This window comes from Trichoderma aggressivum, assembly GCF_033847375.1.
Source record: "Trichoderma aggressivum f. europaeum strain CBS 100526 chromosome Unknown scaffold_010, whole genome shotgun sequence".
In the NCBI taxonomy this organism is placed as follows: domain Eukaryota; kingdom Fungi; phylum Ascomycota; class Sordariomycetes; order Hypocreales; family Hypocreaceae; genus Trichoderma; species Trichoderma aggressivum.
This window is the reverse complement of record NW_026946376.1, coordinates 300,413-326,663: the sequence shown is the minus strand read 5'-3', so window position 1 is coordinate 326,663 and position 26,251 is coordinate 300,413. Positions and strand designations below refer to the sequence as shown.

The 26,251-nt window shown below is 51.4% G+C and overlaps 8 protein-coding genes across 8 annotated transcripts; 7 read left to right on the top strand and 1 right to left on the bottom strand.

The window, feature by feature from the left end:
* Positions 1–2,009: 2,009 nt before the first annotated feature.
* Triagg1_3488 (uncharacterized protein) lies at positions 2,010–5,157 on the top strand (the record flags this gene model as incomplete). The annotated part of the gene is made up of 3 exons (XM_062897785.1): positions 2,010–2,083; positions 2,204–4,709; positions 4,801–5,157. 3 exons carry the CDS (start codon positions 2,010–2,012, stop codon positions 5,155–5,157), a joined length of 2,937 nt encoding a protein of 978 aa, XP_062757477.1.
* Positions 5,158–7,173: 2,016 nt separating this feature from the next.
* On the bottom strand, positions 7,174–8,201 carry Triagg1_3487 (uncharacterized protein; the record flags this gene model as incomplete). The annotated part of the gene is made up of 2 exons (XM_062897784.1): positions 7,174–8,071; positions 8,137–8,201. The coding sequence occupies 2 exons, from the start codon at positions 8,199–8,201 to the stop codon at positions 7,174–7,176; spliced, it is 963 nt and encodes a 320-aa protein (XP_062757476.1).
* A 697-nt stretch (positions 8,202–8,898) lies between these two features.
* On the top strand, positions 8,899–10,342 carry Triagg1_3486 (uncharacterized protein; the record flags this gene model as incomplete). The annotated part of the gene is made up of 4 exons (XM_062897783.1): positions 8,899–8,998; positions 9,103–9,367; positions 9,428–10,130; positions 10,220–10,342. 4 exons carry the CDS (start codon positions 8,899–8,901, stop codon positions 10,340–10,342), a joined length of 1,191 nt encoding a protein of 396 aa, XP_062757475.1.
* A 1,515-nt stretch (positions 10,343–11,857) lies between these two features.
* Triagg1_3485 (CAZyme family GH5) lies at positions 11,858–13,313 on the top strand (the record flags this gene model as incomplete). The annotated part of the gene is made up of 3 exons (XM_062897782.1): positions 11,858–12,089; positions 12,150–12,763; positions 12,837–13,313. 3 exons carry the CDS (start codon positions 11,858–11,860, stop codon positions 13,311–13,313), a joined length of 1,323 nt encoding a protein of 440 aa, XP_062757474.1.
* A 2,555-nt stretch (positions 13,314–15,868) lies between these two features.
* Positions 15,869–16,326, top strand: Triagg1_3484 (uncharacterized protein; the record flags this gene model as incomplete). Its single annotated transcript, XM_062897781.1, has 2 exons — positions 15,869–16,151; positions 16,214–16,326. 2 exons carry the CDS (start codon positions 15,869–15,871, stop codon positions 16,324–16,326), a joined length of 396 nt encoding a protein of 131 aa, XP_062757473.1.
* A 2,235-nt stretch (positions 16,327–18,561) lies between these two features.
* Triagg1_3483 (uncharacterized protein) lies at positions 18,562–20,746 on the top strand (the record flags this gene model as incomplete). The annotated part of the gene is made up of 3 exons (XM_062897780.1): positions 18,562–19,561; positions 19,622–20,613; positions 20,693–20,746. The coding sequence occupies 3 exons, from the start codon at positions 18,562–18,564 to the stop codon at positions 20,744–20,746; spliced, it is 2,046 nt and encodes a 681-aa protein (XP_062757472.1).
* Positions 20,747–22,042: 1,296 nt separating this feature from the next.
* Triagg1_3482 (uncharacterized protein) lies at positions 22,043–24,477 on the top strand (the record flags this gene model as incomplete). The annotated part of the gene is made up of 6 exons (XM_062897779.1): positions 22,043–22,600; positions 22,662–22,905; positions 22,977–23,388; positions 23,464–23,776; positions 23,841–24,097; positions 24,168–24,477. The coding sequence occupies 6 exons, from the start codon at positions 22,043–22,045 to the stop codon at positions 24,475–24,477; spliced, it is 2,094 nt and encodes a 697-aa protein (XP_062757471.1).
* A 553-nt stretch (positions 24,478–25,030) lies between these two features.
* On the top strand, positions 25,031–26,198 carry Triagg1_3481 (uncharacterized protein; the record flags this gene model as incomplete). The annotated part of the gene is made up of 4 exons (XM_062897778.1): positions 25,031–25,070; positions 25,135–25,174; positions 25,433–25,809; positions 25,969–26,198. The coding sequence occupies 4 exons, from the start codon at positions 25,031–25,033 to the stop codon at positions 26,196–26,198; spliced, it is 687 nt and encodes a 228-aa protein (XP_062757470.1).
* Between the last annotated feature and the right edge of the window lie 53 nt (positions 26,199–26,251).

Genomic DNA, 26,251 nt, shown 5'->3' with positions numbered 1-26,251 from the left:
AATACGCAGCACCGGTTTATTGCATGCGCCCCGTGAAAAGAATTTTCTGGCGCGTTCCAGGCTTGTCTTGGGCACGCCTTGGTGCTTTGTTATCGGCGACGCGTGGATCGCCATGTCATCAACTTGGCAAACACACTTCCATATCGGATGCCGCTGACATGATACACTTTTTCTTGCTGTTTTGCTCTTCTTTTCTTTTCCCTTGCTGTGTTTGAGTGCCTGTTTTTTGTTTGTTGGTGATGGATTATGTTGACGGTGGATGTGAGATGTCATCAGTCAGTCAGTACTAATCTCTTCGTCTTCTTTTGCTGGTTTGCCTCCCGCATTTGTCAGATGACAGAAATACATGGACGAGAGAGGCAGCGAGTCAAAACACGATTGACACGACAAATCTCCTCTTTTTGTCCTTTTGTGAACCCGTCAGATGCTGTGAAAAACAACCCATGGCTACCTGTTTTTGTTTCCGAGTTATACACAGCTGAGCCCAAGACTAACCCTGCCCGTTCCCATCCCCCCTTCGGGTATCCCAACAACACAACATGCAGGCATCCACGGAACCCAACATGAGTCCAACTGACCAAGGTCTTTGTTGTTTCCCGCCACGCCCATGCACCTTTTTAACCTGCCAATGTATAGATGACTCTTTGCATGTATATACCTACGAATTCAAGTCGGTTGAAGCAAAAACAAAAATCACGACGGCGTTGCAGGGTAACCAATGTCATCGGCGTGGGCAAAAACGCGGTCAGTGTTAGCTCGACTTGCCAGCAACCCCTAGCCTCGTCCCGCTCACCATAACAAACGGTAGCCTTTTGCCAGGCTGCAATTTTTTCCCTTTTCTCTCTGCCTGTGACACCGCAAAGTGGCCCTAGCCAAAAGCATCAGCCTCGCCGTGGCCAATCAGCGCCGCCCGGACCGCAGCCACCAGCCACAGCTCCCTTAAGCCGGCTGCCCCGGCTAAGCAATAACCCGCCCGCCGCCCCGCTATGTTCAAATCAAGCTCGGCGCGCACGTCGTCTTCGTCTCTCATAAATAGCACCGCGCCTCCGACCGGCAAAATCTCACTGACGTGCACGCGCTTTTCTTCGCAACGGCTCCCCCTCCCCCTCTTCCGAAGCAAGCCCGACCACTGCCAAGAAGAGTACCTGTTTATCTCGTACCAGCCTCGCCGTCATCACCCATTTTCAGCGCCTCAGCGAACATTCCTCCGCGTCTTCGGCGTCTTTAGGTACCTGCCTGCAAAGTACCTCCATCGTACCGTAAAACCTTCCTTCAGCCAACCACGTCGCCCGCATCCGCCTTTGCCGACCTTTATCCCGTCGCAAGGCACAGGCTAGTACTTGTTGCTTATTCCGACCAACCATTGCTCTTTCGCATTCTCTCTCTCCAAAAAATATTCCGCCCGCCTTTTTTTCGGCGAAGCTCTTCCTTGCATCGTGACCGAAGCCTTTCCGCCGGATTTCGTCACTAGCCGCATCGCCGCCGAATCGCCGCATCCATTTCCAATCCAGCCCGGCGCATCGTATCACTACCAGATCGCATCCAGCCGTTGTCGCAGCCGCACGAATTGCGCTTCAGCTCAGCTGTTTCTCGATTCTCGCTGCATTGCCGCCATTGCAGCTGCTCCGCTTTGTGTGTGGCTTGTGGTGCAACTAGAGCTTCCCGCATTGTGCGCGCATCGTGTGCAGCTCGGCTTCCCGCCTCGAATCGCTTCCGCCACCTGCTGTGCGCAACATCTTTAATCCTTATTTTATTTTCCTTCACCTCTTCTCTTCCTCTCATCTTTTCCTCCTCCATCTAGGATTATCCGACATCATCACCCATCTCGTCCTCCCCGCGCCTGTCGCAATCGTGAAGCTTTGCGCTTCTCTCGACGTCGCCAGAGTAGCTTGATTTCGCGGGGCCCTCGCCCTTGCTGTGTTTGATGTCGCGCCTCCTCTACTGAATTCACCACTGCGGATCTTCACCTGCCTCTTGCGCGCGCGCCTTATTTGCAATCTCGTCTACGAATGGCAGCCATGGCGTCGCCAACTACGGACAAACCGTCCCTGTCCGACAAGGACAATGCGGCCGATTTGAACGGGTGAGTGCAGCTACGATTGGATTGGTGGGCTTGGCATCACGTTGCCCCGGATGCGCATCTTCTCATCTGCATCATATGCGCCTGTATTGCTGACCACGGCTGTTGTTTGTGTCCCTCTAGCCACACGCCGCCTGTCTCAGATTCTGCCAAGATCGCCCCGACCGAACCCGATTCTGAAAACAAGACTTCGTCGGACAAGCCTGATGATGCGCTTGTCAATGGCAAGCCGTCGCCGGCCGCAGAGGCAGCTACCCCCAATGGCGTGACCGCCGTTAACGGAGCTGACGAGAAGCCCGAGGAAAAGGATGCTCAACGCGATGCCACACCCGCAGAAGCCAAGACTGAAACCGCACAAGATAAGCCGGCGGACAGCTCCAAGGAGGACAAAGAGGACAAGGAAGACAAGGAGAACAAGGAAGACAAGGAGATCAATGAGAACAAGGAGAACAAGGAAGACAAGTCTGACGGGGAGGAGAAGAAGCCTTCTGAAGAAGCAGTAGCACAAAAAGAAACAGAGGCTGAGCCGGCGGCGCAGGAAAAGTCCGACGTGCAGATGACAGATGCTGCCAACGCAGCTGATGAGGAACCTGCCGCCGCGCCTGCGCCTGCGCCTGCCAAAGATTCTGCACCTGAAGAGTCTACTGGGAAGAAGGCTTCTGACGAGTCCAAACCTTCCACCGCCAACAACGCCGACGCCGATGCTGATGCCGATGCTGACGCCGAGGCCGACACTGTCATGACTGAGGACAAGCCCGCTGTCAAGGCGGAAGAGCCCGCGAAGCCCAAGGCTGAGGAGACATCGGAGGTGCCGCCTTCATCCGAGGTAGACCTTGGGTCCTCAAGCATTTCCCAGCTGGCCATCGAGGGTACCTCACCTGCCAACACATCAATCGAGGTGTCCATGACTGATGCGCCCTCGACCGACGCGCCCGCAAAGAATGCTCGGGAACGAGATGAGGATATGGATGAGGAACCGGCTGCCAAGCGTCCCAAGACGGAGGCCGCGGAAGAAGACGGCGCTGCTACTGCGACTCCCTCTGGCGAGAATGCCGGTACTCCTGCACCTGCTAATGACGGTGGCATGGCACGCCTTAATTCTATATCAAAGTGGAAGGACACGGCGGTTCACGACAAGAAGATTTCACCTTTCCAGCGCCGCGAGATTCGCAAGATTATCGGTAGGGTCAAGAAGACCAAGCACGGTGGCCATTTCCGAGATTCTGTTCCCAAGCTGTGGCCGGCGCTGGCAGAATCTTACCTGGCAAGGATTGACAAGCCCATGGACCTGTCCGAGGTGGATCGAGGCCTGCGCGACCCCAATACAATCTACGTTACGTTTGGCGACATGAAGAACGACCTGCGGCTCATTCTTGAGAATGCCTTTACCTTCAACGGCCCTCAGCATGAAGTGACAGATGCCGCATTCTACGCAATCCGAACCGTGTGGCAGGAAGCCGTTACTATTCCCGAAGAGGAGCCCGCGCGACCCAAGTCTGTGGCCAAGCCAAAGCCCCCCCGTGAGCCTCGCGTCTTGCCCGGCCCCGACACTGCCGTGCGGCGGCAATCCTCAGGCCCAGCATCCAGCCCACCGCCCCCCGTACCCGAATCGAAACCGAAGCCGCAGGCCGCAGAGCCCAGCGTTGATCGTCGCGGCTCAACCGCCACAGACGGAGATAGACCAAAACGGACGGTAAGGGCTCCGAAGCCCAAGGATATCGATTATACCACTAAGCCTTCTCGCAAGAAACTCAAGCCCGAAATGCAATTTTGCGACGAGGTCCTGGCGGAGCTCGTCCACCCCAAGAACTCGACGCTCAACATGTGGTTCCTCGACGCCGTCGATGCTGAAGGTCTGAACATCCCCGACTACTACTCCATCATCAAGAAGCCCATGGACCTGGGTAAGGTGTCGCGCATGATCAATGCGGGCGACATCACTAACGCAAAGGAATTCGACAAGAACGTGCGGCTCGTCTTCCAAAACTGCTACCAGTTCAACGGCCCCCCGGACCAGGGAAACCCAGTGTCCATGGTTGCCAAGCAGCTTGAGGACATGTACCTCCAGCAGATGAAGGGCAAGGACGCCTGGCTGGCGAGATACGCCAAGGCCAACGCCCCCGCCGCTTCCGCATCCAACGCCAGTGACGATGATGACGAGGACGACAGCGAAGAGGACGAGGCCCCGCCCCCCAGCGTAGACAACTCCAAGGAAATCCAGGAGCTCAAGGCGAAACTGGAGGAGGAGAGCAGCAAGCTCAACCGCATGTTTGCCTCGGGCACCCCCCAGGCGCTGATTGATTGCCAAAAGGTCATTGTCGACACCGTGCAGCAGGCTCTGTACAAGGTGGCACAGAGCCAGAACGACGTCAAGACCAAGCACCAGGACAACAAGTCGACCAAGAAGGCCAGCAAGCCCAGCAAGAGCAAGGCGGCCGGAAGCGTTCCCCAGCGCAAGTCTTCCACCCACGCACCGCCGCCCAAAAAGTCGAGCAGTGCGAAGAAACCGGCTCCCAAAAAGAGCCTGTCTGCGGCCGACAAAGATCAGATCGCAAGCGCCATTAACGACCTTGAGTATCCCCATCTGGATCGTGCCATCGACATTATCAAGCGTGACACTGGCCAGAATGTGAGTTATTTTTTTTCCTTTTCCATCTCTCATGTATCTGTGTGATTTCCCAGGTCGATGTGCGTGTGCTAATCCAAATGACTTGCATTAGGAGAACAACGAGGGCGAGCTTGAGCTGGACATTGACCAGCTCAGCAACGAGGCTTTGCTCAAGCTGTGGGAACTCTGTAAAAAAGTGCTCCCTGGATTCGGTAAAGATTCAACCGCCGCCGCCAAGTCGCCCGAAGTTAATAGGGCGGTCCCCGCAAAGCAGACTCCTAAATCGGCCTCGAAGCCCAAGAAGAATAAACCAATGAGCGCCCAAGAGCAAGAGGCTCGCATCGCGCAGCTGACAGCCATCCAACAGCTGTACAAGCCCGGCCAAGAGCCTGCCGATGAGGCGCCCCTTGCCGGCGCGCCGAATCGCCATGATGAGTCCAGCGACGACTCGGATTCCGAGGAGGAGTAGAGGAATGAACCCCTTTGCTCAGGTTAATAGAACTTTGCCATGGCGTAAATGGTTCTGCTGGTAAAAAAAAAAGGAAGGGCTGCGCGCCGGTAATGATTTGGTTTGGGTACCGGCTGAGGTCTACACCGAGCGTAGCAAGCTAAAGAGAGCGGCGCGTGTTTTTTTTTCTTGGCCAAGTAATATTTCGAGTTGTCTGCTTCTTTAGCAGCGAGCGGCCGGGTACAGGAGGGCAAGGCGCGGATGAATCAAGTCCGAGGGGGCCATGGACGTTTTGGGTGGACAAAAGAGGCGCTGGGGAGTTTGGGCCGGTAACGAACAGGGTTTGCGGAAGCTTTTTTTTTTTTTTTTTTTTTGTTGCTGGAATCGCGCTGCATCATTGCGTTTTTCTTGTCACTTTTTGCTTGATGCTTTGATACTTGAGGAGGATGCGAGGAGCGGAGGGCGGGCCTGCTGGAGGACGCTGGGGAATCTTATGTAGTGTAGGATGCATTGTATAACATGACGACGACGCTTGAGATGATATTCCGTTTGATTTCTGTGCCGGTGCTTGAGTGAAGTCTGTTTATTGTCGGCTGAGTTGGCGATACTTTATATATCGCTTTTTGTAGAGCGTCGGGCATGCCCTTGAGTTGGATCGTAGCACGGCGCATGGTGGAAGGATCGGGAAGCGGATGCGCATCGTAAATGGGGTACCTGAACATGGTGATTAATAGGGGCGCAAACGAGACGAGTGCGCTGTTGAAGCTGTTGATTTGAGGGTTGTGAGCTTGTGGAGGATGTAAGTGGATGCGGAATGACGACGAGATTCAGGGTGGTTGAGTGTAAAGCCCTAATTATGCATGTCGCTTGATGGCTGAGGAAAGAAGGAAATAAGATTGAGAGCGAAGACGTGTTTGTGTTTGAAAAAGAAGCAGAAGAGGAAGATGAAAGGCTGGATTGGGAGACGAGCATAGTCGGAGCTTTTATCTTGTTGTTTCTTTCCTGCAAGATTAATTTGGAGGACCGTCTCGGAGTAGCGGATGAAGATGTCGCGAGAATAAAAGCCCATGTTGGACAAGGAGAAGAAAAAGAAAAGGATGTCGAGTGAGGGGCGCTGGTGTTGCTTGCGTGTATGTTAAAAAAGGTGCAAGATGGTCGTCGTGCGGGCGCTGGGCGGGCTTTCTTCGTCTGTTTATGTTTCGGCGGCGAAAGGACTGATGTTGTTTGATTGGTATGAAGCTGAATACGAGTTAACGAGGGAAGGGGAAAATTATGCGCGTGAGAGTGTGAAAGGGTGGAAGAAACTGAGGGTGTTGACGTTGAGCGGAAATGGATATTGGATGGTATTTATTGTAAGATACTAAGGTAAAAGGGGGATGGGCGAGGTGGGAGAAGGTAGTTTTGGTGTTGATGGTATATGGATGGAGGATTTGGGTGAGGACGTGACGGGGAGAGAAAAGCTGGGTGGCTTCCATTTGCCTTTTTCATAATTTATTTTTGGGGGGGAAATGCTGGGCTTTTTTTTTAAGGTTCTGGTACTATCGCTGTGTGCTTTTTATCCTCTAGGTACGTCTACCATTGCAATATTTTTCTAGCATCTGCTACTATTGCCATGTTTTTCTTTCATCTTCCACCATTGCAATATTTTTCTATCATCTGCTACTATTACCCTTTTAGCAACACACTTGCCGAGGTAGGACATTGATGTATTACCCTTTTTTTTTTTTTTTTTTCCTTTTGGCTTTGCGAGGTTATGGCGGCGGATTCCGTTGGTTTGGATGTACTGCTGTGGTGACTGCTGCATCTTGGCCGTGCCGCTTCGGTATGGGGAGAGTACACCTTTAGAATATCTGGGTACCTTGTTTATTCTTGGTAAGTGCATTCAGGAGGAAGATGGAGAGAGAGTTTGGCTGTCAAGTGCTTCTGCATTGTTGCTTTGATACCCAAATTACACCATCATGATGTCAAATTCTGTAGTCTTGTTTCTTGTCTATTCCATGCCCGAACGCGTGCTTCCTCTAGTATCCATCTAATGCATCATGCATCCGATCTGGTCGGCACCGGCAGCTTCCTGTGCAGTCTCGCGCAAATATCGACATAGTCCGGCTCCCCCTCGGGCGTAATCTTGCCGTGTCGGATCAAAAAGTCAATCATGACAGCGCACACGTTCGTCTTGAACTCGCCCGCCAGCATACGCCGCTCGACCTCTTCGCAGCTCATCAGCACAAACTCCTCCACCTCGCCGTCGTCTCCTAGCCGCGGCACTTGATCGCCTTGGCCGGACAGCTCCAGATCGTACGTGTAGAGGATCTCGGAGTGGACCAGTCCGGACCGAGGGTTGCGGTTCGCCATGGTGATGACCCCGGTGGTGCGGACTCGAGGCCCGACAAGAGACACTGGCAGCGAGGCTTCCTCCATGGACTCTGCGAGGATGCAGTCTAGCGGAGAGTCGCTCGCTTTGACGCCGCCGGCGACTGTGCTGTCCAGCATGCCTGGGTATGTGTACAGCGTCTTGCTCCTCCGCGCGACCCAGATGCGAAGCTCTCCGTCCGCTGTTTTTGTATACGCCGTCAAGTGTGCGCCGCGAGTGCCAATGCCGAACAAGGTGGCGGCGAAACGTTCAATCTGGACGGGTTCCCTTGCTCCGGGAACGAGAAAGTACTCGCTGTGCATGCCGTTGAGCGTGGGGAATATCTTGCCGTCAATGGCCGCATCGACGGCTTCCTGGAATGCCGTATTGGCGTGTACGGACAGTGATGTGCAGGCAGGCGGAGCAGAGAGGACCACCTGGCGCTTCTCATGATCGATGGTGAAAGCTGTCGGCCATGGCATGCGGGCGATGGTGTTGGGGTGGATATAGCCATGGGCACGGTCGTCTGGGGCCAGGATCAAACGATAGCAAGGATGGCAGTTTTGCTCAAAGTCTAGCGGCACACTGGAGGGAGAAGAGAGGTAGAGTCAGCCAATTGAACACGCTGTTACATTGAGAGACGGCCCTACTTGTCAAAGACGGTGATGAGCTCCAGCAGACGGGACGGCGTCCGAGTAGTGGCCGGAGCGGCCATGATGTCGGGTCCGGGTCGGGTACCGAGTGGGAATAGGATTGGGAACGGGGATGGCAGGGATTGAAAAGTGCGGGACATGTACACGTAGCCACTGGATCACATATGCCGAGCGGATATCTAGCCGGTCCAGGTACGGTTGACGGATGAAGAGGGTATTGACTCGGAAAGATTTAGAGTTGCCGTGATGAGAAACAAAAGAGGACCCCGCTCTCAATGGCATGGACACGGCGATGTCGGAATCAGGGAATCAATTCTGCAGACAATTACACCGAATGGCAGCGAGGATTTCATGAATAGTAAAGACGAGGAATTGAGTCTGATGTCAACTCGACAGTTGCTCCTTTATGCTCAATCGGTTATAATGACGACAACACAAGGACATGTGGTTGGTCCTGACACAACCTGAGGCTTGCATGCGTCTAGATGCAGAGTTCAGCGCTATTAATAATGCTTATTGGGCCAGTTGGCATTCGCTACACAAACAAGTTGAGCACTTGACATCACCAATTGGATTGCTTGTCTCGGTTGAAGCCCATGCCGATCGGGCTCGAATGGCGTCAAGTTCGGGGGGCAGCCACACCCGAAGGATGAGCTATAAGACGACGTTCCTCCCATCACAGCCAAAGGATTCAGTCTCCATCACCGCTTACCAACTTCGAAGCTATCGTTGCCGTGAGGGGCTGGACCAAATTTGGCAATGGATACGTTGGACGCTCTTCTGAGGCGGGACATTGCCATTGGTGACGATACCAAGGACAAGCTGCTTGGGGCTGCGTTTATAGTGACGAATCGCGATGGTAAGCAACCTCTCTCACCGAAGCCTGCGTTTGAAAGCCCTCAGACGAAGAGCATACCTGTCCCTCTCAAGTAGGTCACCTCTGAGCAAGATTCAACGAGCTAGGTGTCGTCTATTCTGGATCCGCCGGTCGGGTCGGCATGGATGTAAATTCACCAAAATTCGACATTCACACCGTTACTTACGGCGCTTCTCTGACCAAGCTTCCCTCGGCCGTCTGTCTCATGCAGCTGGTGGAACAAGACAGGCTGCCATTGGATTCTGATGTTCGGAAGCTTGTTCCTGAGGTGCAGCAGATGCAGATCTTGCGAGGCTTTACTCCGGAGGGGCAGCCTATACTCGAGGACAATGAGAGGCCCATCACGCTCAAGTACGTGCTTGGCCATGACTCGACATGCCTATATGCACGCGCATACTGATTTCACGGCAGACAGTTGATACTTCACACTGCCGGCCTCCGTTATGACGTTGGAGACCCAGATCTGCGACGATGGTCAAAGGCAATCGGTCGGCCGGTCGGCAAGACGATACGCCTCAGCAGAGACGGCTACAACGTGCCACTTTCGTTTCCTCCCGGCGACGGATGGGCGTATGGCCCTGCCCTGGACTGGGCCGGCATAGCCCTGGAGACGGTAACCGGCACGAAGCTGGGCGACTACATGAAGCAACACGTCCTCGACCCCCTCGGGATGCACGATACGGGATTCCGCGTCAACAAGCTCCCTCACACGGCAGGCCGGAGAGCCGAAGTCACGCTCCGCGATGCCGACGACAAGACTCTCTCGCACTTCGAGGTCGTTCCGGAGGAGCCCGAGATGGACAGCGCCGGGGCCGGCATCCACACAACGGCCGACGACTACGCCCGCCTGCTGCGCGCCATGTTGCAGGCCGAGCCGGGCGTGGTGTCGGGGAAGACGGCGAGAGAAATGTTTTCGCCGCAGCTGGACCCGGCTCAGAGGAGGATGCTGCAGGAGACGCTGTATGCGCCTGATACGAAGCCTGCTTTTATCCCCGAGTTTCCGGAGGGCGTCGAGCTGCAGTATGGGTATGGGGGGTTGTTGGGCGTGAGCGACTGGCCGGGGCAGCGGCGCAAGGGGAGTCTCTGCTGGACGGGGGCGGCGAATTCGCGCTGGGTGAGTTTTCGATATTTGTCTCGGGACTTGGTGGTTTATCTCTGCGTTTTGCTGGTTTGATTGTGTGATTTGAGGCTGACTGGTGATAGTGGATTGATCCGGGGTCGGGGATTGCGGCTGTGCTGATGGTGGCCGTCTTTCCGTTTGGCGATGCGGTGGCAACTGAGTTGTATGCGGACCTGACCAAGGCCGTGTATGACGAGCTTGTTTAGATTGAATGGAGAGAACAATGGGGTGAGGACATTTATGAGACTACACTGTCTGAGACAAGTGGCATTGCGAGACATTTGAAGCGGCCAAGATTCAGAGCGGAAGCCGTTGTTGCAGAATGCTGGGCTATGAATAGAAACCAGAGCTGCAGGACAGACAGACCCCATCACAGCACCTATTCTTGGTCGTGGATGGCACATGCAATACAATATGGATGACGGGGTGTTCCCTGTGCATACTTGTATAAGCACCATCAATCCTTCTATTCTATTCCCGTGTATAGTAGGTACAGAGTGAATACTGCGTCTACAGTATAGTCTGATGGTGGTGTAGCAGGCTGTACATATGATCCCTGTAATGCTGTCCATCACCCCAATTTCTTACCCCATCCGTGCCTCTTCCATGTCGGTGAAAAAAAAAGAACAACACATCAATCAGACGCATCAATACGCGCAGGTGCCGCTTTTCCCACCGCACCGCAATAGGCGAGTCCCCTAGAACACCCGGAATAGGATAGCACAGCAGCCTCGTATTGATTGTTCTCTTTGCCTTGCACCATCAACGATTGAGGCTCCATTGAAGGAAAAAGACCAATGGAAGGCTCTTTTTCTCCAGCGATTCAATCATCCGTAGCGGCTCCGCTGTGTTCTTTTAGTGAGGCCCCGGCGCAAAGTGCGTGGACCCTCGGACCCTGTAGCGCATGTCTCGGCCGCTGTAGAATGGATTCCACATGTTGGCTTTTGACGTCGGGTTGGATGAGATTTGATGGATTGCCGATGCGGTGACATTTCGATACACTCGAATCGGGATTGTGTGACGTGCCGCCTCTAACTCGTAACTCGTGACTTCAATGTCACTCCTCGCACCGGCACTAACAATCGACTACAACAAACGGATAATCGGGTCGAGGAAACGCTGCTCGCTCTCGGCCCTAATCAAATCAAATCAAATCAAATCGTCCAGTTCAAATACGACAAGCTGCAGAGGCTGACGTGAATACGAATCGAGACGCCCGCTATGCCTTTCCTGGCGCCAACACGAGCCGTGACAGGCAACTGCGGCGCCAAGGCCGAGTTCACAGCCCCCGGAATACAGCGGCTGCAACGCCTAATTCAAGGGGATTGAGACCCTCCATCTCTTCAATTCCATTCTCTCTCTCACCTCGCCTCGCCTCACTTCTCTTCACCATCGACACACGCTCGCTCTGGCAAAACCATGACGCAGCTATAACACACTCGTTCTCGTTATTCTTCGCTGTCGTCGGTTCTGCTCGCTGCTCTTTCTTGCATAGAATCTGTTTCATTCCGTTTTTGGGCTTCTATTGACGGCTCTTATTGATTTATTCACCATCTTTATTCTGTTTCCCATACTACTTCAGGTACTAGCAGTATTACTCGCATTTCTCTCGCTACCTACATAATCATACATCACACGATACTTGCATCTCGTTTAGTCAGACTCTCTTCGCCTTTTCCCTGGTGCTTGCGCGGCACCTTCGGACTCTGTACAGATTCATCATGCGCGCGACATCCGTCTTGGCCGCCGCCTTGGCCCTGGCCTCTCACGCCCTCGCCAGCAAGATCAAGTATCTGGGCGTCGCAATCCCCGGAATCGACTTTGGGTGCGACATTGACGGCAGCTGCCCGACCGACACCTCGTCTGTGCCGCTGCTTGACTACGAGGGAGGTGATGGCGCGGGCCAGATGAAGCATTTCGCCGAGGACGACGGCCTCAATGTCTTTCGTATCTGTGAGCGTTGCTGTTTTCCGGAACAATGGTAGAGTCTTGATGCTAATGCCCGACCCGCAGCCGCCACATGGCAGTTTGTCCTCAACAACACGGTGGACGGCGAGCTGGACGAGCTCAACTGGGGATCCTACAACAAAGTCATCAATGCCTGCCTGGTAACTGGCGCCTGGTGCATGATTGACATGCACAACTTTGCTCGCTACAACGGCGGCATCATCGGCCAGGGAGGGGTGTCGGACGACATCTTTGTCAAGCTCTGGGTCCAGATTGCAAAGTACTATGTGGACAATGACAAGATCATCTTCGGCCTGATGAACGAGCCCCACGACATCGACATCAAAATCTGGGCCGAGACCTGCCAAAAGGTCGTCACCGCCATCCGAAAGGCCGGCGCCACGTCCCAGATGATTCTCCTGCCCGGAACCAACTTTGCCAGCGTCGAGAGCTACGTGTCTACCGGAAGCGCCGATGCTCTCTCCAAGATTACCAACCCCGATGGCAGCACCGACTTGCTGTACTTTGACGTGCACAAGTACCTCGACATCAACAACTCGGGATCGCACGTCGAGTGCACGCAGGACAATGTCCAGGCCTTTGAGGATTTCGCGACCTGGTTGAGGCAGAACAAGCGACAGGCCATCATCTCGGAGACGGGCGCATCCATGGATCCTTCGGTAAGACGATTGACCAACTCACTCACTGGCCGGCTGGTCAGCATCTTGGACAAGATTCACTAACTCGCCGCAGTGCATGGTTGATTTCTGCGCTCAAAACAAGGCCATCAGCGCAAACAGCGACGTGTACATTGGATTCGTCGGCTGGGGTGCTGGCAGCTTTGACACCTCGTACATCCTGACCCTGACTCCCCTGGGCGAGCCCGGCAACTATACCGACAACAAGCTCATGAACGAGTGCATTCTGGACCAGTTCACCCTGGACGAAAAGTACAGGCCCACGCCCACGTCTATCTCAACGGCCCCGGACGAGACCTCCACCTCCACCGCCGCCGCGTCCAGTAACGACTCCTCACCATCGTCCACCAAGCCCATCAAGCAGACTAACCCCTCTCCCACAGCGAACCCGGTCACGAAACCATCACCCGACACCAACAATGCCTCGGATGACAAGGACGACAACTCGGCAGCAACGCCAAGCACCCAGGCTCTGACCAGCACCGTCTTGCTGACGGTTGCCGCTCTTTGCTACATGTTGGTCGTGGTTTGATGATTTGAATATACCAGGCATGATTTGAAAGAGAAATGGTTTATATATACATATGAGTACATACACTAGAATATTTGTCGATTTTTTCTAATACGCCATGTAGAAATGCATATAATAATTGAGCGGCTCGGGGCTGGGATTTTTGTCATGTTTTTTTTTGTCCATGTATGTATGTTGTCTTGTCCCGATGTGGGAATTTTGTCCATGTATGTATGTTGTCTCTTGCCCCGATGTGGGAACTTTACGAGCATGGTGCCACGAGGGTCGAGGTCGGAATGAACAATGCCATTGATCTCATTCGAGGGCATTTTGGCATTTGCTGTCTGTGCACCAGGCGGCGTTCGCTTCCCACGTGTCGGGTGCATGGAGGCGAGAAAGTCTAAAAGCCTCCCTTGGGATTGTGTGAGGCTCGGTGCCTATTTTTAGATGGTGTTTCTGAGGAGCGTCAATGGCCATGATGGGTGTGTGTCGATTGTAAGTTGGGATAGAAGGCATTGAATTAATGTAGATGCTTCTATTGCAGCAGTAATTATTGCATCATTTACAGAAGCAGAGTGCATCGTCAAGACATGGATGTTTGTTGATAAGAAAATGCACAGAATAAGATTGTTGCGGATGTGAGTGAGTTGCGTTTTTTTGCAGCACCTGTATAGGGCTGCATACGGAGCGCCCATTTCAACATTGGGGGATATGGTGTAGGGGTATCACGTTTGCTTTGCATTGTTCATTCAATACAAGCCTGTAAAAGGTCGGGGGTTCAAATCCCTCTGTCTCCACGTGTCTATTCTTTTTTTATTAACGAAAATTGCATTGTTTTTTTGTTGGTTGTTTTGGGTTGGTATTTGTGGGGGGACTGTGGATGTAATCTGTGTGGGGGTTTTGGGAGCTAGAGAATTTTTTGTTTGTTTGAAGCTGTTTTTTGTTGTTTTGAGGGAAGTGATTGGGGTGAGGGGCTTATAAGAGAGAGTAAAGTACCATTAGTCATGTGAATAACTAGAGGCCAAATGGTCTAGTGGTATGATTCTTGCTTTGGGTTGTTGTGACGCAACTGCAAGAGGTCCCGTGTTCAATCCACGGTTTGGCCCCTTTCTTTTTTGCTTTTTTTTGTTGGGTTTGGTTTGGGGTTTGGTGGTGTTTTGTTTATGTGCTTTATTACTTACTATATTTACTATCCATGGCCCGCGTATATCTGGCAGATACTATAAGTTGAATTAGTAGCTATAAGCTTGGGAAGCAGGTGCGGCTTATATTAGATTGGAGGTTTCTTTTTATTTGGAATCCTGTTTACTAATGTCTCTCCCCTCTTTGAAGTTCTGGCTCGAGGAGTATATGCGTGGATTAATCTGCCTTCAAAGCTGCCATACATGTATATGTAATTTGCTATATACAGATACATCCTATTCTTTATCGGCCACCTCCGCCCCATCTTCAACACACTACACAAAGGTCCCTAGAGTCTTAATCACATCTTGCACTCCCTTCAACCCTGCCGGTGGGCTCTTCCAAGGAGGATTATCTCAACACGGAAGGCTCCAAAGCACGGTATGGATGGGTGGGTTCGATGCTAAATGCCTTAGCATCACCACTTGAAACAAAGGTGGGATCGACGCTCGTTGTTCATAGGTCGGGCCGTGCGGGGGCATCCAGATAAGCTTATTTGACGACAGCGCCTGGGTCCCTCGTTCTGTGGAATGGGGCCGTCATGTTTTGTCTCTTCCTCTGTATAGCCTTCTCCGAGGGTTTATTGCTCCATTCCACTCAGAATCTTGTGGAAGAGAGAGGCTCGCCGGTTGTGATAGACGGAGGGGATAGATTCACTGATCAAGTCGTCGATCTTGGTGATTGGGATGCCAAGGCTTCAAAGAACAGGGTCTCCCAAACTAGTAAATTAAGAGACTATTCCCCGCCAATCGACAAATTCTATCCTCGAAACAGTTGTCTACAAGTCCATCTGTCCATCCATTCATACGGCATGTTAGCACGGCAATCTCTCCGGAGAGCTCCGCCACCGCCGGACTGATCGCTGGTGCTTGCTTGCTTTCCCATTTATATCTTCTCGACCTTCCCAGTTGCGCAACCTCTCCCGGCTTGGGGCTCACCTGTCGCACATGGCTGCAGCTGCAGAAGCTGAGTGGCTGGCAGTGCGTGTCGGACATGTCGGTAGGCGAGAGTGCCAAGAAGGGCCAGGCGCATCGGGCGGGGGAGATTCGCGGCGTTTGATGCGGGAGGGAACTATTCCAACCTCAAAGGGGGACCGAATATGTATATAGATGTGATGGGTTGTAGAAAATAGTAGGGTTGGGTGTTTTTGCGGATCCGCTGGTGTAAGGTGTGAGGAGGTTGATGATTGTGCTGGATAGCAGTAGCTTCGCACTTGGGCCGGAGTTGGCAGGCGAGATGAGATTGTGAGACGTTGGACAGAAGGAAATTGGATCGAGTATAAAACGACGTTACTTTCCGGCTATCCATTGACATCTGCCAGTGTCCTTCTATCATTGTCACACCAGTCTTTGTCCTCCCATCTCTCTGTCTATACCCCACCATCACCAGCCAAGATGAAGTTCTTCAGCCTCCTCTCACTTGTCGCCTTTGCCAGCGCCGCTCCCTTGAATGAGCTCACCAAGAGAGACACTGCTACCTGTGGCAACGTCTTTTACAGCGCCAGCGCCGTCAGTGCCGCTTCCAACGCCGCATGCAACTACGTCCGGGCTGGCAGCACTGCTGGAGGCTCGACTTATCCTCACCAATACAACAACTACGAGGGTTTCCGCTTCAAGGGTCTTTCTAAGCCGTTTTACGAGTTTCCTATCCTGTCTTCGGGCAAGACTTATACTGGAGGTGCGTGGGTTTGACGTTTCGTGTGCATGATGGATGTGAGACTGACTTTGAGGATGCTGTAGGGTCTCCTGGGGCTGACCGTGTTGTGATTCACGGCCAGTGTTCGATTGCTGGTATTATTACGCATACTGGAGCTAGCGGGAATGCTTTTGTTGCTTGTGCCGGTACTTCTTAGATGATTGTTGATGGCGGTTGGATGAAAATGGTGGAAAAATGGGATGGAAAAAATGGTGTGGCAGAGGTGACTACTTGGATACAAAGGAGAACAAAGATGCTTCCATAATCGGGCCAATTGGGATATCTATAAGCATTACTGATGAGTTGATGGCAAAATTAGAACCTTTAATGCTTGGTGACGAAAGCTGTATCGTGTTGCATTGTACGCTTCGGGTATGAGCATGAGCTGAATCGTTGGTGTGTGCAGAATATGCGATCTTATCCCAGCCTCTCAGAAAGGCTGTAATACGAGGATTTATGTGGACTATTGTTTTTACTCAAACTTTTCATTGAACGTAACACGATAGATCACATGGCCATAGAGTAAGGCATCTTTAGACGAGCGGACGGGAGTGTAGAATGTTGAACTGGATTAGAGGCTGAGACATGGCACTTCACGGCTGCTTCTGGCTAGTCATGTATTAGTAGTGAAGCATTTTTCTCCTTTGAGATATAGAGAAAAGATTCTGTCTCGCTTGTAATAAAAAACAGCCCTGGAGGTAAGATTGGTTTCACGCAATTAATTACAATTGCCTCTATGGCTATCCTTTCGCATGTATTGTGTTTCGCAAAAGCAACATTCATAAATGCGTTAGTGCAAGCCTCTGTCATAACAACCCAGCCATTGGCAGAGTGCCAGAGTGGTTAATGGGTATGACTAGAAATCATATGGTTTCGGCCTCGCAGGTTCGAATCCTGTCTCTGTCGGGTTGTTCTTTTTGACTTTTTGGACAAGTCGGGTTATATTTTTGCCTCAATTATAGGTAAATAATGATTTGTTTTCTTTTCTCTGTCGAAGTCGGCTTTTTCTGATGCGCACATTGATGTCTTATTTTTTTTGGTCAAGGCTAAAGTCCACCTGCACGTACCTTGAAGCTGGCCAACTCCATATCAACCTTTCCGCATCAACACTCCAAATGGCCATGTAGAGAGCAACTATCGGGTCAACCATCAATTTCAAGGCATCCAAAAAACTATCTTGTCAAGTCATTGGGTCTCTCTCCATCCACGCGGTGTGAAGAGTTCCGGCGTCAATCGTCGGGCGTCTTAGCGGGCGCGTGCCCACCCTGCAACGGTCTCGCCTCGAGAAGTGCTTCATATTGTCATCGAGGCGGATAAATACGACCTTCGTACCGTCCTCCTCTTTGCGCAAGCGCAGTAGTTGCAGAGGAAATACATTATAGATATGATGGAGTTGGCATACCCCATGGCCGCCTTCTTGTTCGACGATATGGATATGTCTCTATGGCTGGGGTAAAAGTCGTAGTGATGGCTATCGAGATCTGTTGTATGAGTATACCCCTCTGAGGATACTTGGGACTCTCATCTCGAAAGTTATTGAACGGATCCGATCGATTTCGTATGGGGGTAATCGGCAATATCACGCGAGCACTTCAAGATATGATAAGGAATTCTATCATGAACCGACCAAGGATATCGCAGCTCTTGCTGAGAAGCTGGAAAAAGCAAAGAGGAGAGTCAGCCTTTGTCTCGACTGTGTGCAAGGCAGTGGCGAGCCAGAATCCTGCAGATTCGAGCATGAAGACGACTACTACCGGTTCAACTGAGCTGCACTCGATTGAGATGGGGTCATGTTACCACGTTGGATGGGACTCTTTGTGTTCTTTGATCATTTTCAGCCACATTGCAGTTGTCAAAGGCTGATGAGCAGAGACCTAACAGATGGAGCAATGATCAGCTTTGCCTTTGTTAAAAGACTGCTGCTGTGTACGCATGCAGGCATCGTACAGAGCGATGGCATTGTCCAGCACTGACCCAGCGTGTTTCACCAAATGGAATTCTTAGTGGTCCATGCCATTGTTCTTTGTTTCTCTGTTTCCCTGTTTGCTTTCCCATCGCTCTTTGCTTTCTCTTTCTCGCTCACTTTCTTCCTTTGTTCCTCTCCCTTAGGCGCCTGCGGTTACGTGAAGTGTGCCCGGGCCACGGCATGCGGCGGGTATTATAAGTAGCAGCACTTCCGCTGGCGTTCAAAAGAATACCTTGAGGATTCCTGCATCATTCTTCTGCCTCTTTATAGACACTGGACTTTGATTACCTCTTTGAGCAAGTTGACTGTCAAATATACCAGCAATCACCAAGACACCACAAACGACCAACCCAACCCGACTCGATACCAGAGCCCTTGTATCTCTTCTCTATCAAACCTACGTCTTAGACTACCTTGAATCTTGCCATGGCAACTGCCAAGCCTAGATCCTTCGATGAATACACGATAGGATGGATCTGCACGCGGCCAACGGAGTGGATAGCGGCATCGGGTATGCTGAATGACATACATCCTAACATTGAAAAGCCGTCGTATGACTCAAACATTTATGCTATGGGGTCGATATACGACCACAACATTGTTGTTGCTTGTCCGCCTGACGAGGAAATCGGTAACACCTCCGCTGCAGCGATTGTTGCCGTTCTGATGAAATCCACCTTCCCGCAAATTAGGTTTGTGTTCCTGGTCGGTGTCGGTGGCGGCATTTCGCCCAAAGTCAAACTCGGTGATGTGGTGGTCAGCATACCTGTGAAACAGTATCCCGCCTTGGTCCAATGGGACACGGGAAATCTCAAGGGAGACAGCAGCCTCGAGCGCATCGGATCGCTCAACCCACTGCCTCACTCACTTCTGAAGGCCTTGGAACAAACAGACGCGGTACATGATTGGGTTGGGACCGACATGTATTCGCGCTTTGAGAAGTTACGAGATTCATGGCCGGAGCTGGTATCGAGACACTTGCGGTCGGATTCAATCGAGGCCAAATTGATGTTGACCAAAGCAGGCTACGGCGACGTCAATAAGAGCACTACAGGCGATCAAGACGATGGCGAAGGGGAAGGAAACTGTACGCGCCGCGGCCAGGCTAAGGACCATCCAAAAGACAAGGTGTACTTTGGCATGATCGTCGAGGGCAACCAGGTCATCGAGGACCCTAAAGTCGATAAGACGCGCAAGAAAAATCTTGGTGGTGATGTTCTCTGTGTCGAGACGAAAGCAGCTGTACTGGCCGAGATTTTTCCTTGTCTCATCATCCGAGGCATCTATGACCATGCCAATTCGCATAAGATCGAGGATTGCCAGGAACATGCAGCGGCCATGGCGGCAGCCTTTGCCAACGAGCTTGTGAGATTTCTGCTGAGTGATTTTGACTATGATCCATTAGCAAAGAACATGGTTGACAAGGGTGAGTTGGCTTCCAAGTCAAGTTTGCATAAACCAGCTAACTGATATTGTATACATGTAGTCTCCGATAGCTCCGCTCGGAACGATTCGCCGCAAGCCATTGCAGCCGATGCGGGTAGACAGTTGCAAAGATTCAGCCTAACTCTGGCACTGGCACGAATGCTTCCAGATAAACAGCAAAACGACAAGACGCAGCAATTACTGTCCCAGAAAAACACCCAACTAAAGGAGATCAAGAAGCAGCAGGAAAAGGTGGACGTTAAACTAAGAAAGTTTGGAATGTTGGGGAGCCATCTAGCAAAGCATGAGGCCAAAATCACAGGAGAGATATACAAACTGCAGAAAATGCAAGCAGACGCCGAGCAAAGGACCGCTACGCAAACCCTATTACTCAAACTCCGACAGATGGATGGCCTCGACCATGATTGCGAACCGGGAGAAATAGACGATTCGAGACTGTTCCAATGGGCCGTCGAAGAGAGCGATGCGGAAATAGTTCAACTGTTTCTGGATAGAGGCACTGATGCGACGGCCACACATAATGATGGATGGATGCCATTGCATGCAGCTGCAAGTCAGGGATATGACGACGTGGTTCGGGTATTACTCAAAAGGGGCGGAGTGGAAGCTGACTCAAAGAATGATGATGGCCGGACTGCGCTTCAACTGGCTATCGAGAGAGGGCATGGAGATGTCATGCGGCTTCTGCTTCGGAAATCTGCCAACAAAGATGCGGCAATGATACAAGCGCGATGGGAACACAAAGGCCAACATCGCGTCAAATTCGCGGTTTTCTCACATGACTCAAGGTTGTTAGCATCAGCGACAATCGGTGGAAACATTGAACTCTGGAATACAGCAACCGGTCATTGCCAAGAAACGCTCGAAGACCCGTGCCCAAAAACAGCTCGTGGCGATAAGCGTTGGATTGCATCCATGGCCTTCTCGCACAACTCGAAGCTCCTAGCATCAGGATCAAGTGATGGTTTTATTAAAATCTGGAATACGACAACAGGTCAATGCCAACGAACGCTCCAAGGCCATGAATGTGACGTCAGTTCAGTGGCCTTCTCGCATGACTCAAACCTATTGGCATCCGGGTTTAGAAATATAATCGAAATCTGGAATACAGCGACAGGCGCACGCCAAAAAACGCTCCAAAGCCATGGAGAGGAAGTACAAGTAAATTCGGTGGCTTTCTCCCATGACTCAAAGTTATTAGCATCTGGATTAAGAGATGGTACTGTTAAAATCTGGGATACGATAACGGGCGAGTGCCAAGAAACGCCCAAAGGCGATGACGCTGGTATAATATCAGTAGCTTTCTCCTATGACTCAAAGCTATTAGCATCAGGGTCAATGGATAAGACTATTAGAATCTGGGATGTGACAACGGTCCAGTGCCAGAAAACACTCCAAGGCCATGGGACTTGGGTCAATTCGGTAGCTTTCTCCCATGACTCAAAAACGTTAGCAACGGGATCCTTAGGTCATATTGAATTATGGAATACGACAACATGGCAATGCCAAGAAACACTCGAAGGTTATGGCAAGTGTGCCCTGTCATGGGCCTTCCCATATGGCACAAAGCTAGCAGTGTCAGGTATAAATGGTAAAACCATCAAAGTCTGGGTTGTCCCAATAGACATTCTTCGCGTCAACATGGAGGAGACATGAGTCTAAGTAGTTTTGATGAATTAAAATGCAATTGTTTTACACATTGGTATGACTTGTCCTGGACTTGCTGAACATAAAGGCCCCATGCTGATGACTCTACGGCGATGTTGTGATATTTATGATGATTTACTTGACTGCAGTTAATGTAAATACCAGATTTACATGTACCTTGGCGACACCCCTTCGCCTTCTCACGTAGATAGCATTCTGACGGCAGCTTTGATTATGGCAGCAGTCCGATTTATTTGAACGCGTATAGATTCTCGACAAAATCCACTGGTTAGCAACATTGGATGTTGGAATCTGAACTAGCCTCCGAAACAGCAAAGTACAGCGCTTACCCCTGACCTACGGTACGATTTCGGGGGTGTTTCTGGCCTGAAAATTCCCGGAGGGTCTCATCATGTTGGTTTAGGCAGACAACCCCGATTGAGCAATAGAAGCAGTTCCTTTTCAATATACAACACAACACTAAGTCTGCATCAACATCCTTGTTGCTGTACTTGGTGGTATTTGTGAATATGGCACATAATAAATAGCAGTAAATTTTCACATTCAATATTACCATTTGTGGATTTACGGGGCTGCTGCCTGAGCAATACGGCGACGATGATTCCGACTCTCCCCGCTCACCAGCTTTAGGGCCAAACAGCATTATTGCCTGGAAGCCAATATTTCATGTATATTCAAACAGCTTGAGCCGATATCCGAGATGGGCATGTCGACGGCCTTGTCCAATTCCAGCTGTGTTTCCTCTTTTGTCCACCACCGACTCCAGTCCTGCCTGGAAAAAGACCCGCTCACGATGCCAAAAGCGCGAGTACCTCAGCCATATGTTGACGACGAGCTTAAAAGGGAGTTTTCCCTACCAGATCTCCCACCTTCAAGCGAGTCAAAGGTAAAGCCCAACAGCACTGCCAAAACATTTTCGCCTCCGAGTCAATCAGCCTTTGCCGCGGTTGTCAAGTTCTTCTCAAATCCTTTAGCAGCTCTTCAAGGCAAACAAGACAGCATGGCCGGCTTCCAGTACCCCGGCGTCAATCTGCCGGTTAATACGTCGGAGCGCTGGCGCTTGGACGAGTTGCCGCCCGTCTATGCGATTGGCATGCCGCAGGCGCGAGGGGCCACTTCGACGATATTGCCCATTAGAGAGGTTGCCATGATGTTGATCATGGAGAAGTTGACGGACAAGGCGAATTGGCACGAAAAAGTGTTTGACGAGGCCATTGTCCAGAAGTGGCGGGAAGAGGCCAGAACGCAGTCTGAGAATGGCCTCTACTCGAGGATCTTGGGGGGAAAGTTTCATTGGAACGATATTCCTATGCCTCAGTCCCGCATTATCTCGGAGGATGCTTTTGAGTTTGTTCGTGGATTGATCCCTTTGCAATGAGATGACCTGCTGACGTGAAACTTGAATATCACAGTGCATTGCTGAGTTGCGCAACAAGGCGGCTCACTTTGTCAAGACTGGTCTGATACCTACTCTTGACTCGGATGGTAATGCCATTGTCAAATCTGACAACTTGATGAGCACTCAGCTGCGCGATGAGCTGAGACAAGCGTTCGAGACACTCCGAGCGGACCAGGCTGGAAATGTGGATTGGCATCCTGGAACCAACGACATGGTGCAGAATCTGGTCCATCCTTCCATGTATCCCTTTGTCTTTAGTATGTGCTTGGTGTCCTCCCCTGCATAAATGTCGGAACCGGATCTAATCTTTATTGGCTTGGAAATACAGACCGATCCAGCTTTATTATGGAGGAACAGGTCAACAAAGAAAACGCCTTGGACTTTGTTGGTAAAGGTGAACTCGTGCCGGAAATAACTCGCCTTGCCGACTATGGGCGCAGATTTGCCAATGTCCCTTGGAGACCACAAGGCCGAGGGATTGTCCCTGCTGAATATCGGTCAAGCACATATCAGTGGCTACCAGCCAATGTCACATTCCGTGAGGACGGGTCAGCCGAGTTTACCAGCTACATCAATAATCTGCACCCGGGAAAATATCCAGCCATATACAAGGCGATTGAGCATGCGATTGATACCGCCATACCAGCATGGGATCAGTGCCTTAAGGAGGATATAAAATTCGACAAAAGTGTTACCGCGGGAAGAAACGAGTCGCGGTTCGAGTTTATATCCGAGGCAGAGTGAGTTCCCCCCCCCGGACGCTCTGGCTGACCCCGAGTTGAAATCACAGACTGACGGCGGTATATATGACTTAGTGATGATGACGAAGATTTGTGGACGACATCGATGAGGTATAAACGACCGGAAGAGTTTAACTATATTTTCTTAAGTCGGTATATGTATGGTAAGCCGCCACCGCCGAGTATGGGCGAGACTCTTCTTCCTGGCGAGTGGGTTGAGGGCCGAGACGCCATTCTCCCGGAGCCCAAGAAATTCGAGGAGATGGATTACACTCCGCCGCAGAGGATTCAGGAGAAGTTCAAGGAGCATGGGCTGCAGGTCATTGTGAAAATGGCCAGCATCGAGCTGACTCCTGAGAAGCCTTACTTTCCAGCTGGCTCGTGGCATGTAAGTTCAATGTCACCACTTTGTTGGGCGAGTTTGTGGGACATATGCTAAACGAGTTTTACAGGTGGAAGGGCAGATGAATGAGAGGATATGTGCTACGGCGCTGTTCTATCTGGACAGTGAGAATGTGACGGACAGCCATCTGTCGTTCCGCATGCAGACGTCGGCCTGGCTGAGTGACGATATCTCGACTGGCCAAGACAATTACAACTGGCTGGAGCGAGTGTTTGGCACTCCTCTTGGGCATGGAGCGTCTTGTATCCAAAACTATGGATATGTCAGGACATGCGAGGGGCGAGTCCTTGCTTTTCCAAACGTATTGTAAGCTGAGTCATGAATGGTGTCACGCTGCTATACACAGATGCTAATCATCTTCTGCGTCTCTCTTTAGCCAACATCGGGTCTCCTCGTTCCGTCTCAAGGATGAAACCAAGCCAGGACATAGAAGGTTTTTGGCGCTCTGGCTCGTCGACCCTCATGAGCGCATCGTGTCTACTGCCAACGTGCCGCCCCAGCAGAAAGACTGGTGGACAGAGGCTTCAAAGGCGGCGGAGGGCAGTCAGGGAGAGATTCCGGATAGTCTGATGACAGTGGAAGAGGCTCAGGAGCACCGGGTGAAGCTGATGCATGAGCGATCGAGATATGAGGAGAAGGCGGAGCAGAATATGGAGGGGGCCTCGTACAACTTTTGCGAGCATTAGTCTGCAGGTGTAGGTGTAATTGTAACTGTAACTGTAACTGTATATACCTATTCCAGGTTATTTGTACTTTATAGAAAGGACTTGTATGGACTCTGTCATTGAAGTCTTTACTCATCACCATCACCATCACCATCATCATGCACTGAAAATTGGTGGTTAAATCAAATTGGATGCTTTTGACGCGGGGCATCATTTCCAACTTTTTCTGTGGCTCAGCTAATCTTATCGCACGGCTTCACCACATGCCTTTTGCAGCGTCTCATCGCCCACATGCGCCACTTTTCCAGGCAATTGAACAATTTTTTTTTTCATTCTGCTCAGGCGGGGTGGTTATTTTTTTTTCTCGTTGCCTCAGGCCGCCAAAGTCCCCTCTGCTAGGGCTCCCGTTAGTGGGGGTTTGCATCAATACTGCGCATTCTGCTTCTGTTCTGCTCTGCTCTGCTATCTTTTTTTCTTTCTTCGTAGATACCCAACTCCAACACTCTTCTCGACCCAAACGAAGCTCTTTTCCTCCCTCTTTTCATTCACCACACACACACACAAAACCGCAGCCATGGGTTTCACCGATCTCCTCACCGATGCTGGCCTCACCCGTAAGCCAAAAAAAAATCTCCTCTTTGCGTGGCCACTTGTGCTAACGAAGGATGTGTCGAACAGTCCTGAACAGCTGGGTTTCCACCCGCTCCTACGTTACTGGGTATGCCCTCTTTCCCCTTGCGCAGCGACGACCACGACGACGACGCTCTCCTCTTCTCCCTGAATTTCGATCCTTTTATCGCATACATCTCATCTTTTTTCCCCCATCGCTTGAGTCACAATCAGGCGATGATTTGCATGCAGCGGCCCAGCCCCTCTTTCATATTTTCCCACCCCTCAGTGCTTGCATGACAGCGACGCAAAAAAAAAAAAAAAAACATTAAACACCCCTCACTAACCCCTCCCCCGCCAAATATAGCTTCTCTGCCAGCCAGGCCGACGTCGCCGTCTTCAAGGCCCTCAAGGAGGCTCCCAGCGCCGACAAGTACCCTTCTGCTGCCCGCTGGTACAAGCACATTGCCACATACGAGGATGAGTTCGCCACCCTCGAGGGCGATGCCAGCAAGCCCTACACCGTCTACGGCCCTGAGGTCGCCGAGGTCACCCTGAACCCCGCCAAGGCCCCCGCCGCCGAGGACGATGATGATGTCGACCTGTTCGGCTCCGACGACGAGGAGGAGGATGCCGAGGCTGCCCGTGTCCGTGAGGAGCGTCTGGCTGCCTACCGCGAGAAGAAGGCTGCCAAGCCCAAGGTTGCCGCCAAGTCTGTTGTCACCCTCGATGTTAAGCCTTGGGGTAGGTTTTTTTTTTATTTTTTATTTTTTTATTTTTTTTTTACATTTTGAAACCATCTCCCGCCGATACTGGTGTCTCTTTTGACGCGGCACCACGATGGTTTCTTTCTCTTTTTATTTTTATTTTTATAGGTGGTGATGCTAACTTTTGCAACTCCAGATGACGAGACTGACCTGGCCGCCATGGAGGCTGCCGTCCGTGGCATTGAGCAGGATGGTCTGCTGTGGGGTGCTTCCAAGCTGGTCGCTGTCGGCTTCGGTATCAAGAAGCTGCAGATCAACCTGGTTGTCGAGGATGAGAAGGTTTCCCTGGATGAGCTCCAGGAGACGATCCAGGAGTTCGAGGACTATGTCCAGTCCACCGACGTCGTCGCCATGCAGAAGCTGTAAGCGGGTGCAAAATACCGGTGTTGTGAGTTGTGTGGAAACGAATTTATCATGGG